The sequence below is a fragment of the Aegilops tauschii genome, chromosome 3 (assembly GCF_002575655.3).
Source record: "Aegilops tauschii subsp. strangulata cultivar AL8/78 chromosome 3, Aet v6.0, whole genome shotgun sequence".
Lineage (NCBI taxonomy): Eukaryota > Viridiplantae > Streptophyta > Magnoliopsida > Poales > Poaceae > Aegilops > Aegilops tauschii.
Window position 1 is genome coordinate 234,356,644 of NC_053037.3, and position 14,655 is coordinate 234,371,298.

Consider the following 14,655-nt stretch of genomic DNA (forward strand, 5'->3'; position numbering starts at 1 on the left):
GAGGCCACACCACGGCATAAAGCCAAGTCTAACTAAGTCTACTGCTACTCTAATATACACTAGTTGACAGCCCGTGCGTTGCCATGGGCTTTGTAAAATTTGTACTGGTTGCATGTCGAATTTAATATGAACAGAAAAGATAGCCAATAACACACAAAAATGATTTAAAATCCCCTTCACTTGCAATGTATTTCGATAAAAAATCGACCGTATAATAGAAAGACCTATCATATCTGATTCACAAAATAAAGAAGGGGCTACAAAAACATTAAACTCTTTATTGTGCTCTGCATTACAAATGATAATAACACTTGAATGCCTTTATTATTTATGCTTAAGATACCATCTCACAAAAGCAAGTGTATTATTATTATCCATTAATTGAAGACAAACACATGGAGTATTTTGTTCCCTTTAAACAAATGTTTGAACAAGTTACAACCAGAAACTCAATTCCATAAATAAAAAAATTGATTGCAATATGCAAAAGCCTATATTCTAGAACATGCAATTCACCATTTAGGTACTACTGCAACAAAACACATCTTCTAGAACATGTTACTATCTTGGGAGAGGTAAATACATCAATCTTTGATAACATTTATTGTTAAAAAATTGTGTATACATTTATTTGTATTTTTATAATATTGTGATAAATCCATTGACGATTTTCTTCTAGTTTGTTTGAGCGGTGTAACGCCTGATTTGGTGTATCGGTTCAAAAGTAACTCACAGAAGACTCAAAAGAAATGTGTGTTGTAGGGTGAACTCTGACATAAACCGATCGAAGGAAAAGCCTAATTCGGTATACACTCAGACTTTAAGCTCAAATATAAGTGTGAATCACAGCCACCACCAGACTCTGCTCACAAGGTCTAGCAGCAGGTATCCCGACTGGCATGAGGCCACACCACGGCATAAAGCCAAGTCTAACTAAGTCTACTGCTACTCTAATATACATATGGAAGAACCAGGGACCTCTCCTCAGCCATCGCCAGCCAGCATCGCCGACGGACGAGGCACCAGATCGGGCCGGCCGGGGATGAGTGACTCTCAAAAGGGGGCGGTGGAAGAGAGGAGAAGGGGAAACTGCCGCGACCTCTTTTTCCAGCAGCCATCGCCAGCCAGCGTCGCCGACGGACGAGGCATCAGATCGGGCCAGCCGGGGATGAGCGACTCTCAAAAGGGGCGGTGGAAGAGAGAAGGGGAAACTGCCGCGACCTCTTTTTCCAGCATCGGTTGGATGTATGCTGCAAAATGCAAATACATAGAGATTAATCACTCCAATCAATAGTGTGCTATCAGTGTAGTTATTGTGTGGTGGGGCATACTCACTTATTGACAGGAATACTAAAACTACTAGACACGGTGCCCTTGTCAAAGCGAACAGATGGGAGGTGATAACTGAGCATCTGAGCGCATGCTTGGATACGAATTTTCGACAGTTTTTACTCTTCATCGTTGGGTCTCTATTTGTCTCTACCTTTTAAACACTCATTTTGAGTGCTTGTAGCTTTAGCTTTAGCCTGATTTTAGTAATCTTCCAGTTACCAGGACATTAACTTAGCTTACATAGATACTCGTGGTTTGAGACCAAGGTAATATCATGGACTAGGAACACAATCTATCACACAGAGCAGTTCACATGTTTACATGTACACCATGACAACATGCTAACTACTCCCTCTGTCTCAAAATAAGTGTCTCAACTTTGTACTAACTTTAGCACAAAATTGAGACACTTACTTTGGGAGGGAGTACAAGTTTTCTTCAACACATACTCCAATGCCAGCAACACTTGATATGTGTACGGACAATGAGGGGTGTTTTCATCAAAATTTGTCCCCATACTATTTGTATTACATAAAGTGCAAGCTTTTTCACCACCTTTTTTCATTTCTTCTCTTTTCTTTTTTCCTTTTTTTCATTCTCAGACCAGCTTCCCACAGACCAACTGACTACATGTATAAAAACATAGACGGTCGAAATCTACCTAATAGTGCAATTTACAAAGCAGGACAGGTTACTTCTCACCATCCAAGCTTCAAATCTTGTGGTAACATGCATGAGATTTGGAAGCAGTCAACCAGTCAGTCACTCAGAACTTAATCATGTTCACAAGACACTCTTCGGACATTCTTTCATGAGCTCTGCGGAAAGCACAGATTTGGTGTCACTACCTGTTGTATGCACCACGGGAGACAAAGAACTGATAATCTGGATGGCCGGCACGGCTGTCTCTCAGCCAGTCGGCAGCAGCTTGCCTTAAGCAGCTAGCCAGTTTCCAATCACCATCAGTTGAGGACCAGACTGAGTTGCTAAACTTGTAGGAAGCCAAACCAAAAACTGGGAGTGGTATGTTTGGTGTGCTATCAGGAGCCCACAGATTATCTGGACACAGGAATGCAGATAAAATTCAGATGGTGGCATTTAGGCAGGTAGGCAGCACAGGATGACAGCATTTAGGTTCCATTATCTCATTGCTCACTAACAAGGTTAACTAACATACAGAAGAGGGCATAGACATGCACTGGAAACTATATATAGAGAAAAGCAATAAAAACATAAAGCTCTCTTTTTCTTTCTATAAATGACAGCTCACAGTAGGTAAACCTCAGTGCATCCAAAACATTAGAACTTGTTAAAGCAGTGATACAACTACCATATATATTCATTTCATAGCTCAAGAATTCCTAGCATCGAGGTTTGTCAAAATCAAAACCTATTTTTTGCTATTAATTGGGTTTACAGATTCTAGCTGGTCACAGATGTGAGTTGCCAGGGCATCTAGGCACCAACTGAAAATGGAATGACTCAATTAATAGTAGATAGCTGTTTTATGTCCTATTCATTTCTTTCCCCAGTGTACTGAAAACATGCTAAATGTATGTACATGCCTAACAATCAGAAAAATAAGCACTATAGCCAAAAGTAAGACTCCCCATGTTCATTGGGCGATAATCAAACCAATCTTATCCTAAGTACATGTTAGCTACAACTCACACTTCATTAATGATTGTGAATCTACAAACACTTCAGAGTAAGACTAACAAAGTTTACTATAATAAAGATAAGTGCTACACTTGAACTTGACTCCTGACACTTGCTCACTTTTAAGAACGAGGACTAGAAGAAAGAGAAAGGATAAAGGAAATTTAGATATATAACTCTTTCAGACTTCACATGTCTACTTAATCTGATCATGAACAGGATAACTGAATTTACAATAAACATGCATAGTGATGAGCTAATTCAACCTATGATCCGAGGAACAAAGGTCAAATCTAATTACCTCCTTGCGGGCAATTTGAAAGCTGATGGAAAGTGAGAAAGCAGGCATCTAAATCTTTTAATGTTGGTCCAGTAGGGATACGATAAATTGGGTACCTACACAATGCATAAGGAATTTAACCTATTAGTAGCTGCAATCATCCATCCAGCACCAATTTTGTATATATAGAGAGAACATACCAAGCGATGCTCATCCAACTCCGCGCTGATAAATCACAACTCCTAAGGGTCCTCAATCCTGGAAATCTAGCTGAAAGGCTAGAAATCTGAACAACAAATTTGTCAGAACACGAAAATACCATGAAAACTACACAAAGTTGTAACTTCTTGCCTTATCAGTGAAAGGTTCACGGCAAAACGGAGAATCAAACTCGAGGTACTGAAAGAGCAAGCGGCCATGAGTAACTCCAGATTCACCAACATCCCTTGAGAAGCCTTCCTGAGCAAAGTGTTTGGCCCTTACATGTTCATAATCACTGCTACCATCACTGCTGGAATCACGGAAATCTTCATCACTGTCGTCCATCATATGTCTGCTTCAAAAGGTTGATGCACACATAGGTAAGAATTGCATGCCACGATGGAATAGTCTTGAGAAAAATCAATAACTGGCACAATACTTGTTATCACAGGACAATAAATGACAAAGCTAAAATAGATTTATAAATGGAAACAGGTGTGCACGTAAATATGGGAAGAGAACTCCATAGGGCAAGGTGAAGCGGCCGCCCGACTTCGAATTGATGCAAAAGAATAGCTACAGGTATGTAGAGGTAGAGTCATTGACTCATTGAGTCGTCATTCTCACTGGGACGATAAAAGAAGAATGTGGTCGGGCCAGGTCGCCTGGTGCAGGTTGACCTTATGATTTGGGTTGTGAGCCCATGAACTTCTGCTGCTACCACTGATTAGCAAGTACCGAAGCAGACAAAGCTTGTCAGCCGAGCGAACACACGCACTATGAAGCAGTATGGATGAACCCTAGCGGCTGCAGCACACAGGCGGCGGCTGAAGCGCAACGTCAACACCAGCATGGGGTACACAGAAGTCGCAGTGCACAGCAGTGTCGTTTGGCCAGCGGTGGGTGGCACGGAGGCGTTGCCGGTGAAGGTGAAAGGTAGAAGATCAAATGGACATGAATGATAAGGGGCTAGCAAAGGCAAAGGGAAAGGTATAATTGATTGAAATTCTACATTGTACATTGGTACATTGCGAATTTGTGATGTGCATTTTGGGATTCAAACAATATTGAGTGATTTTAATACTATTTTCATGTTATGAATTGCAGATATGACTAAACATTTTGAGTTAATTAGTAGTTGCAGTAGGTTTACAGAGATCTTTCAGTTTATTCTTGTTTTGCATCGTACTTTTTTTATGCTTTAGACAACACCTCCACCTTAAAAATAATCCCCTTAAATCATAAACCCCTTGCAGATGATTATGTCTTGTTTCATCATGAGCAGAGGTGAATTGTACAAAGGCTTTAATTAGAGCCACAGATCCTACTCTAAAAACGGAAAACAGAAATATAAGATGGCTATATGGAATCTGATGACTATAAAAACTTACATAACTGTTATAATGAGGAAGAGGTGAATAAGCAGCTTGAGCTATCTTCTATGGTACTACTAAAAAATGCTAGAAATGCCAAGACAGGCGCTGGCGTGGACATAAACAACAAAATATCAATCTGATTTGTAGTTACTTCTTATTTCCCTTTGAACACAAATATATTTTCTGAATTAATCTAAGCACAAAATACACTTTTGAGACGGGTAGAAGTCTCATTGTAACATAAGAATACATACCACCAGATAAAAACCACTTGAAGTTCTGAATTCATACTATATTCAAATTCGTTAACTCGAACTCATTTACTTCTAGCAGAAAAGAAATCGATGCCATTTACACTTTCTACTTGGACCCATAGCACTCGAATCAAAACAAAAATAAGCTGTTACCAGCGTGTATTAGAAAAAACACGAACAACCTTGGGTTGGAAGATGACTGCAGGACTGATGAGTCTCCATAGAGCTCGATGGCGGACAAGTAAGGCACATAGTACTGCACGACCCCGTCGCACCCGTCAAGAACGAGCGGCACCCCGGCACCATACGCACTCCACTCCTTATACGCCTCCCATAGGTCGTCAAGAACGAAGTAGGGCCTCTCCCGGTTGGCATCCACGCCGCAACCCCTCCACTCTCCTCTCTGCATCGCCAAATCCACCAGTGATTCAGGAACAGTCGCACCCTCAGAAGTCATAACGATCCAATCCTACGGTGTGGCGGGGGTCAATAGGCGAACCTCGGAGGGGTACTCCGCCGGCACGGACAGCGTAACGGCTGCCACGAACCTCTTGAGGTTGCCTGCAACTCCTACGGGGGACGCTGGCAGCCGGGAGGGCTCCTCCGGCGCCTTCTCCTGGGTAACGGCGGCGGCTGCGCACCTCGACTTGGGAAGGCCGTGATGGTGCCCTCGTCGAGCCCTGGCAGCGTCGTAGAAGCGGCTGTCGCCCTGCCTCCGTCCTAGGTCCACGGCAGTGCCCATCATCCCACGCGCAAAGCAAGCTCAGGGACCAGACGCGCTAATATGGGAGGAAGGTACGGAATAGACGAAACCCTAACCCTAAGATTTGGGGAACCAATTCGATTGGAGGAAAGGACAAGGAAGGAAATGGAAAGGGAGAGGAAGCAACGGTGTGCCACGGGGTAGTTGTTGGCTTTTATAAAGGGCAGGCCAAAGGAGGACTGGAGGAGGAAGACGGGGAGGGATGGGGTTGGGGCAGACCTGGCCAAACGGCACGGCCCGTCGTGGCACGTTTAATAGACGGCCGTGCCGTGCCGGCCCACCGGCGCTGCTTCTTGGCCCAGACACGGCCTGATTATTAAATGGGGCGGCCCGTGGCACGTTTAGCACACTGGGTCACTTTTTTTTAGCTTATTGGGTTGTATTTTAGGCCTATTGGACTCTAATTTAGGTCATGTATATAAAAAAAATTGGAAAAAATAATAATAAACGGGTCGGGTCGTGCTGGCCCGCGTGCCCAGCCTCCAGGCTCAGGCATGGCCCATGGCGTGCCGGGCCTGGCCCGTTTAGCCCAGGCCTTGTCGTGCCATTCTTGCATGCTACCGGGTCAGCCCAGTTAGCACGGCCCATTTGACCAGCTATAGGTTGGGATGGGGAGGGGGAAATCCTGGGATTTCACGGCTCGAAGCTGGGTCTCGGGGCGACATTATTGCTATACCTAGCGATGGGCAGCCTGCTCTGGATGGCCCTAAAATCCTGGACCGGGCTGAGCCCGAGTGTGCCATCGAGCCAGCCTCGGGCCTGAAAATCGAGCCCATCGGGCAGGTCGGGCCGGGCTCGGGCTTGCGCAAAACAGAGTTTTAGCCATAGCCGGGCCCGGTCGATTGGGCCATGTCGGGCTTTTTCGGGCTCGGGTCGGGCTCGGGTCTGATTTAGTAGGCCCGACGGTCGGGCCGGGCCAGGCTCGGGCCTAGGTTTTCAGCACTGGGCTTTTTTTGGTCTGGCCCAGCTCGAGGTATGCCCAGGTATAGTTATCGTCGGGTCCACCTGCCAGCTTGGTTGAGGTGGGACGCCACGGCGGATACAACCACGATCACGTGCCTTGTACGCCCGTGGCCGCGGCCGTCGCACTGCCCGCAGGGTACCCAAAATTTCTCCTCCACAACCAGAAACTACCAGTGGCGGAGACAGGGGTGCCAGTCAGGGCCGTGGCACCCCCTAACATCTAGGGATGCAACGCGGTGTCCCGCATAAGCTCGCAAAAGGTGGAATTAGTTCAAAACTAAACCAAATCGCTACAGAAACTTAGAATTAATCTGATCTTTCTATACTACGGAGCGGAGCGGATTGGGTGCCGCCCTGCATCCGTAAGTAATATCATTGTTTTAGGCGTAATCTTACATTCTTAAGAAGTTGCTCCCCACTACTACCAATTCTCTCACCATGCACACTATCCACATCATCTTTATGCCACGTCATCATTCAGTGAAGCCTATCCATCTATCACAGTGCCACATCAGTCGTTAGTTTTTCGCACCCACTCGCCAACTTCACATGTCTCCAGGCCTTTAATTTCTTGGACTGCTCATCTTCTCCTATTCTTCTGCCACTTCCGGTTTTCCCACAACAAACGCACATGAAAAGGATGCGGGATGCGAGCAATCATCCACCCCTCTGTTTTCTAATCTCCCCATCCCTCCAATACCTTCCCACAAGGCACTTCCTCCTGCACCAAGGCCCTTCCTGATTGTAAGCACGTTCAAGCTCTTAGTTATGGCGCTCGTGTTGGATCCCCATCAACCTTTCCGTGGAAGGAGTGATCGATGCCGCAATCCCCGTGCAGCCAAATCAGTCGGTGCGCACGCCGTTGTTCTGGTCTGGACCCTCCTTCCGCCGGCGGCCTCGGACGCGCATCTCCGTTTCGGTCCTATCTCGCGATGGCGTGGCCATCGCTATCGCGGCCCCGATTCCAGTCGGACGCTCTGTTCCGGGCCTCTCACGCCGAAGGCTCCGGACGCGCCTGATGTGGCAATCCCGCGCAAGTGAGGAAGCTTGTGCGCAGGCGTTGCCCTGCTACAGCCCCTCCTCTCACACAGACAGCCACAAACAATCTGGGGCAAAAGAAGCCGGCAGCGGCGGCAAGCAATCCCATTAGGCCGCGGTACACAAGTTTAATTCATCCATCGTCTACCATACTATTTTGTAGATGAATCTGGTGGATTTTCTTCTCCCTCCCAATCTTCTCTATTTGCATCAGTACTACCATAGCTGGGTGTCCAAAGTCCTTATCCAATTTTGATAATTTTTGCTCTGGGAAGTCAAAACGAGTTGAAGCCTCCTTCGTCGATGCTCATCTCCGCCTAGTAGCACATGTGCTAGATGGGATAAATTGGAGACCTGACCGCCACCACCGCACCGACAGGACGCCCGCTTGGGAATCTAAAAAACTCTATGGTACATCTTCCTCAACATCGCTCATCCCCTTCTCCTTCAGGTACCAAGTCTGTTGGACCGACAAAACAGGAGCCCTCGCCGCCACCACGGTGCCACCCCGCAGCCACCTAATCGGCAAATCCGAATCACTCTACAGGTACACCTTCGTCTTTATTAGCTGTTCAATCATGTTGCATAATTTGGGATTCTTATTAATCCCCAATCCGTTGACTCATGCTTCCTACTCGTTCAATTTATTGATGATTCATGGTGTTTGGATTTAATTGGAAGAAATGATATGTGTCTTTCAATCTGCAATCAATTGGATACAACAATGAAGAACACTTGATTTTTTTATTGCTGCAACAAATTATAGGCTGCCCCACGCATATGTTCATCTTCCTCAAACTAGACGATGAATGATGCCTGAGCCAGTCATGTCGCTCATCTTGATCTACCATCTCCATTTTCTCAGTCAGGTTGGATGTAGATCTACATAACTAGATTTTCGTGAAATTTTACTCTTCGTCATGTGTCATTTGCAGGAAGGCCATTGCTACAGATGGATCCAAATAAATTTACCTGGCATGTTTTCCAGATTTCCTACCGATACTTTTATGTCATATGGCGCTGGAGCATATCATTGATTTCCTTTTTTTTAAATACGGCCCTCCGGCACTCTATTCATTTATCGACCGTACATAACTAAGTGCAAGGTCGCACATAAGAATTCAGGGATAGCATCAAAGGTTACATAATTGGAGCTAGTGGACCGTCCATGCCTAGCCAATACATGTGCAGCTGAATTTGCTTCTCTTCCTCTGAACTTCATCTCACAACCCTGAAAAAGCGAGAGATATGAAGCCATCTCTCTGGATATAGGGACACAAACCGATCGGTCACTTCTTGCATTCCAGTCTTCCACCACTGTCTTGCAATCCGAGATGACCTCAACCCTAGTGCAGCGTTTCTCCTTTGCTAATACCATAGCGCCTCTGCACCCCAATGCTTCGCACACATACAGGTCTGTGCTCCCATTATATGGGGTATATCTTCCCCCGAGGAAGTGTCCTTCATGATCTCTTGCAATAACAGTCGTGCCCGCCCTTCCCTGTACCACATCGATCGCTACATCTGAATGAAGTTGCACCACCCCCTCTAATGGGGATGTCCATTTAGCTATCTGACGTTGTACAGGTTGCTGCGTGGACGGGATGTCAAGAGATCTTATATGTTCCTAAATGATTTCCATAGACCGAACAGGTTGGTACTGAATCTCACCATGTGTATACTTGTTCCTATTACTCCAAATAGTCCACATCAGTGAGATAATAATTGCCGCATCCTCTTTAGCAACCCAGTTCGGGTCCAACTGATCCCTCGTCCATGTTAATGGGTTCATCGAGGGAAGTTCGGTCCCGAAGAATTTGAGTGTTTCTGCCCAAAACAGTTGTGTATTGTTACAGCTTACCAGCGCATGAAATAAACTTTCATCATTGTTGCACACATATCACAGATTGCGTCATCACCAATGTGTCTCCGCATGAGCTCCGCCTTTGCCGGCAGGAACCCTTTTATCACCCTCCACCAGAAGACACGGTTTTTTGGCTGAACATTCAATTTCCATAATCTCTTCCATGTATCCTCATCGCCTAAAGAGCTGCTTGGCCCACTCTGACCATTAAACTGCATCTGTTTGATCTCCCTGTAGGCTGATCTGACAGAGAAAGAGCCCGATCGCTCCCACGCCCATGCCCAGTACTCTGCCTCCTCCGTTCTTGGTCTTGGTATGTTCTGAATCTTGTCGACATCTGACCGAATGAACAGTTTGTGAAGTAGCTCTGTATTCCATTCCCCAGTACCCTCATGCAGTAGATCTACAACAAGCTGCACCGGTTCCTCGGACAGCCTACAAATCGGCTTCATTGAGGCTGAGCCAACAATCCATTGGTCGTGCCAAATCTCAGTAGTCCGTCCATCACCCACTCGGCGGATTAGCCCTTGCTTGAGGACTGATACGTCTCCAACGTATCTATAATTTTTGATTGTTCCATGCTGTTATATTATCAATCTTGGATGTTTTATAATCATTTTATATCATTTTTTGGTACTAACCTATTGACATAGTGCCAAGTCTCAGTTGTTGTTTTCTGCATGTTTTTTACATTGCAGGAAATCAATATCAGACAGAGTCCAAATGCAACGAAACTTCATGGAGATTTTTTTGGACCAGAAGGAACATAATGGGCCCTGGCTACTCCTGGGGGTGCCCCGAGGAGGGCACAACCCACTAGGGCATGCCAGGAGGCCCAGGCGCGCCCTGGTGGGTTGTGCCCACCTCAGGTGCCCCCCGGACCGCCTCTTTGCTCTATAAATACCCCAATATTCCCAAAACCCTAGGGGAGTCGACGAAATATTGATCCAGCCGCCGCAGAGTCGAGAACCACCAGATCCAATCTAGACACCATCTCGGATGGGGTTCACCACCTTCATTGGTGCCTCTCCGATGATGCGTGAGTAGTTCTTTGTAAACCTTCAGGTCCGTAGATAGTAGTGAGGGAGTCCCGGATTAAGGGGTCCTCGGATGGTCGAGCTATGTGACATGGGCCGGACTAATGGGACGCTAAGATACAAGATAGAAGGCTTTCCTCCGTGTCCGGATGGGACTCTCCTTGGTGTGGATAGCAAGCTTGGCGGCTCCACTACCCGAGATTGGCCAGTTTTGACACCGACATTGGTGCTTTCATTGAGAGTTCCTCTATGTTGTCGCTAGAAGGATCGATGGCTCGCCTTGTCGTCAACGACAAAATCACCTCTGGAAGGGCCCTAGTTCCTGGGCAAATCCTCCAGATCGGCAGTTTCACCATGGGCGCCCGCCCGGCCGTTAAGCCCAAGGCGGTCCCCCAGATTGCCAAAAATCATTTCGCATCAACCCCGAAAGCGTCGATAAGATGGATCCGGCAGGCATCTCGTCTTTAAACGAACTGCTAGATCGCATCGCCGCCCTGGGGGTCGCAACAGATTATGATCTGATTGGGCTTAAACCCGATCAGAGGGAAATGAGGTCCCCACCTGTCACCCACCTGTTGACAGTTGTGGAAGAGCAAGTTGAGGATACCGCTCCTCCTATGCTAAAAACAAATTATGTTCAGATCTCCAAGCCCTGCGAGCCGGACACCCATCTTCGAGAAGAGAGCATCTGTCCTCCGAACATAGAACCAGGCGTTGAGCCTAAAAACCCCCAGGACACTCCGGATCTTGGGCCAGTGACCTCGGAAATTCTTCAAAGTCCGGATTCCACAATGGGTCAGGGTTCGGATTTAAGCCCACCTGCCCACCAAAGAAATACTCTCCAAGCAATTCTGGTCCCCCGGACATATGCGACTTAATGTATGTACGGTAGCAACCTTGGGAAACAGTCCATCACTTTTGGGCTAGATTCCTCCTTGTTAAAAACAAGATCAAAGATTGTTGCGACGACGATGCGGTATCAGTCTTTCACTACAAAAAAATACACTTCCGTGATGATACGTGTTTGTCATAGTAGGTCACGTTTTCTGTTATGCATGTACATCCATGATGATTTTATGACAGAATCAAGATAGTCATACCTGTGCTGTTGTAGAAGTGTTCCATGACATTACCAAAATTATCATCACGGAAGTGTCCACTTCCATGACGATAAATCGCACGTCATAGAAGTGCTTTCGTTAAGGGTGACCGACACGTGGCATCCACCGTAACAGGTCGCCGTTAAGCTATCGGGTCCGGTTTTGGATCCGATAACCCGTTAACAGCCTGGACCAATGGGGATTTTCCACATGTAAAATTCTCATTGGCTGGAGGAAACATGTGTTGGCTCACCGTTGGACAGATGTCATCCACTCATTGGACAGGAGGTGCCTATGATACGTCGACACATGGCACGGCCCAATAGAGGCCCATTCCAGTGAAAGGCCGGCCCATTTGACTTGGTCAAAAGGTAACAGGCCGGCCCAAGGAAAGCCTGTTAACGGCCTGTTCGTATATCGCCCATTTACGGCCCGCTAACTCCCGGCCCGTTACGGCCTATCGGAATTAAGCAAGTAGCTTCATCTGGGCCGTCCAATATGATTCCAACCCATTGTAACTTCCGGCCCATGATGTCTTTCGGCCCATGTGAGGCCCTTCATAACTCTGGGCCCATTAAAGGCCGAAGATGAAACTGGCCCATAATGAACAGTGTATCGCTTTATACCCATTAACGACCCATTATTCCGTCGGTCGTTTCCAGCCCATGTTAACTTTCGGCCTTCTAAGGGCCCATTTATTCTTGGGCTCATTTCTAGAATTCGGTTAGTTATGGTCTGTTACTGGCCTGTTCCGTTTATGGGCCAAATTCAGCCCGTGGTTACATTCGGCCTGTTTGTGGCCCGTTAACCCGTTGGGTTGTTTTCATAGCGTCATCAAATACAGCCTATTAACGGCCCGTTATGGTCCACGAATAGTACGGCCCATGTTTGGCGAAATTATTATACGCCTCGTAGAAGGCCCATGGATCCTACGGCCCGTAGAAGACCAATGGATCCTACGGCCCGTAGAAGCCCCATGGATCATACGGCCCGTAGAAAGTCCATGGATCCTAAGGCCCATAGAAGGCCCATGGATCCTACGACCCATAGAAGGCCCATGGATCCTACGGCCCGTAGAAGGCACATGGATCCTATGGCCCGTAGAAGGCCCATGGATCCTACGGCCCGCAGGAGGCCCATGGTTGCAACAGTCCGTGTGTTGCCATGATTATTGTGGCCTAGTTACCAAAAATAGGTTATTGTGGCCACTAGAAAAACGCGAAAAAAGAACTGCAATGACTACAAGCAAACAACTAAACAAGACAATAAGGAAATAAATAAGCAAGCAACTAACGCTAGCCTGTTACAGCTATTACACATATTACATCCACTTGGCATCAAAGTTCGCCACCAGTGCAAATATAGGGAACAAAGCAGCATATTACATACACTGGCCGTCAAAATTGGCCACCAGTGCAAATAAACGCGGCAGCAAAACAAGATCATAACTGAAACAACTTCAGAAGAGCTCAAGAAACATTATCCTAGGTATCCACCATGCTGGCAATAAGCTTAGCAAGCTTATTAGCTTTGTCCTATCTGGCGCTAAAATCCTCCAACGCTTGCTGTTGCACCAGAAAGTATGCATCTGAATGCTCCAGGGACTTCCGCAGTCCTTCCGTTTCTTGTCGCAGCACAGCTGATCGATGTGTTTCAGCTTGTAGTTGAGACTCAAGAAACCGAACTGATTCAGACAGTGAGTTTGAATAGCTTGTGCAAGCGGTAGTGGCCAGTAACTCGAACACTAAACCAAGACATGACTTTGGGGTTGTCTCACTGTCTTCAAGATAGTCTTCCTTAGCTGTTTTATCAGCTTTGTTGGAGACCAACAAGGAAGTCTCACTATCCTGAACCTTATCTGCATTACTTCCTTTACCATTGCTTAATAAGGCACTCTTCCCCAATATTCCGTCAGCATTCTAAAAGAAGAAACAAGCAGACACATAATAGGTTTAGCATGTACTACTCTAGCTAATTGCTCACTTTCAATATGTATCCAAACCAAGACTCGAAGTCATCCGGATCGGTGTCAAAGCTTGCATCGACGTAACTCTTTACGACAAACTCTTTATCACCTCCATAACCGAGAAACATTTCCTTAGTCCTCTTTAGGTACCTAAGGATAATTTTGACCGCTGTCCAGTGATCTACTCCTAGATCACTATTGTACCCCCTTGCCAAACTCATGGCAAGGCACACAATAGGTCAGGTACACAGCATGGCATACTTTATATAACCTATGACTGAGGCATCGAATGACTTTCATTCTTTCTCTATATTCTGTCGTGGCTGGGTTTTGAGTCTTACTCAACTTCACACCTTGTAACATGGGCAAGAACCCTTTCTTTGACTGATCCATTTTGAACTTCTTCAAAAATTTATCATGGTATGTGCTTTGTGAAAGTCCTATCAAGCATTTTGATCTATATTTATAGATCTTGATGCCCAATATATAAGAAGCTTCACCGAGGTCTTTCATTGAAAAAAATCTTATTCAAGTATCCTTTTATGCTATCCAGAAATTCTATATCATTTCCGATCAACAATATGTCATCCACATATATTACCAGAAATGCTACAGAGCTCCCACTCACTTTCTTGTAAATACATGCTTCACCATAAGTCTGTATAAAACCATATGCTTTGATCACCTCATCAAAGCGTATATTCCAAAACCGAGATGCTTGCACCAGTCCATAGATGGATCGCTCGAGTTTGCACACTTTGTTAGCACCTTTAGGATCGACAAAACCTTCTGGTTGCATCATATACAACTCTTCTTTAAGAA

The 14,655-nt window shown here is 46.0% G+C and overlaps 1 protein-coding gene across 6 annotated transcripts; it reads right to left on the bottom strand.

Moving 5' to 3' along the window:
- Positions 1-739: 739 nt before the first annotated feature.
- LOC109756799 (uncharacterized) lies at positions 740-6,090 on the bottom strand. Of its 6 annotated transcripts, none has more exons than XR_012204799.1 (7): positions 5,602-6,090; positions 5,285-5,505; positions 3,623-3,824; positions 3,472-3,557; positions 3,293-3,387; positions 2,035-2,391; positions 740-1,250 (listed from the first exon to the last, which is right to left on the bottom strand). XR_012204799.1 is itself a non-coding variant. In XM_020315634.4 (7 exons), the coding sequence occupies exons 1-7, from the start codon at positions 5,845-5,847 to the stop codon at positions 827-829; spliced, it is 1,485 nt and encodes a 494-aa protein (XP_020171223.2). In that variant the 5' UTR covers positions 5,848-6,090; the 3' UTR covers positions 740-826. The 6 variants fall into 6 exon arrangements, 4 of the variants coding, with proteins under 4 accessions (XP_020171223.2, XP_020171222.2, XP_040259718.1 ...); XR_012204798.1 differs by having other exon boundaries at positions 5,282-5,505; positions 5,602-6,041; XM_020315634.4 differs by having other exon boundaries at positions 2,181-2,391.
- Positions 6,091-14,655: the final 8,565 nt, after the last annotated feature.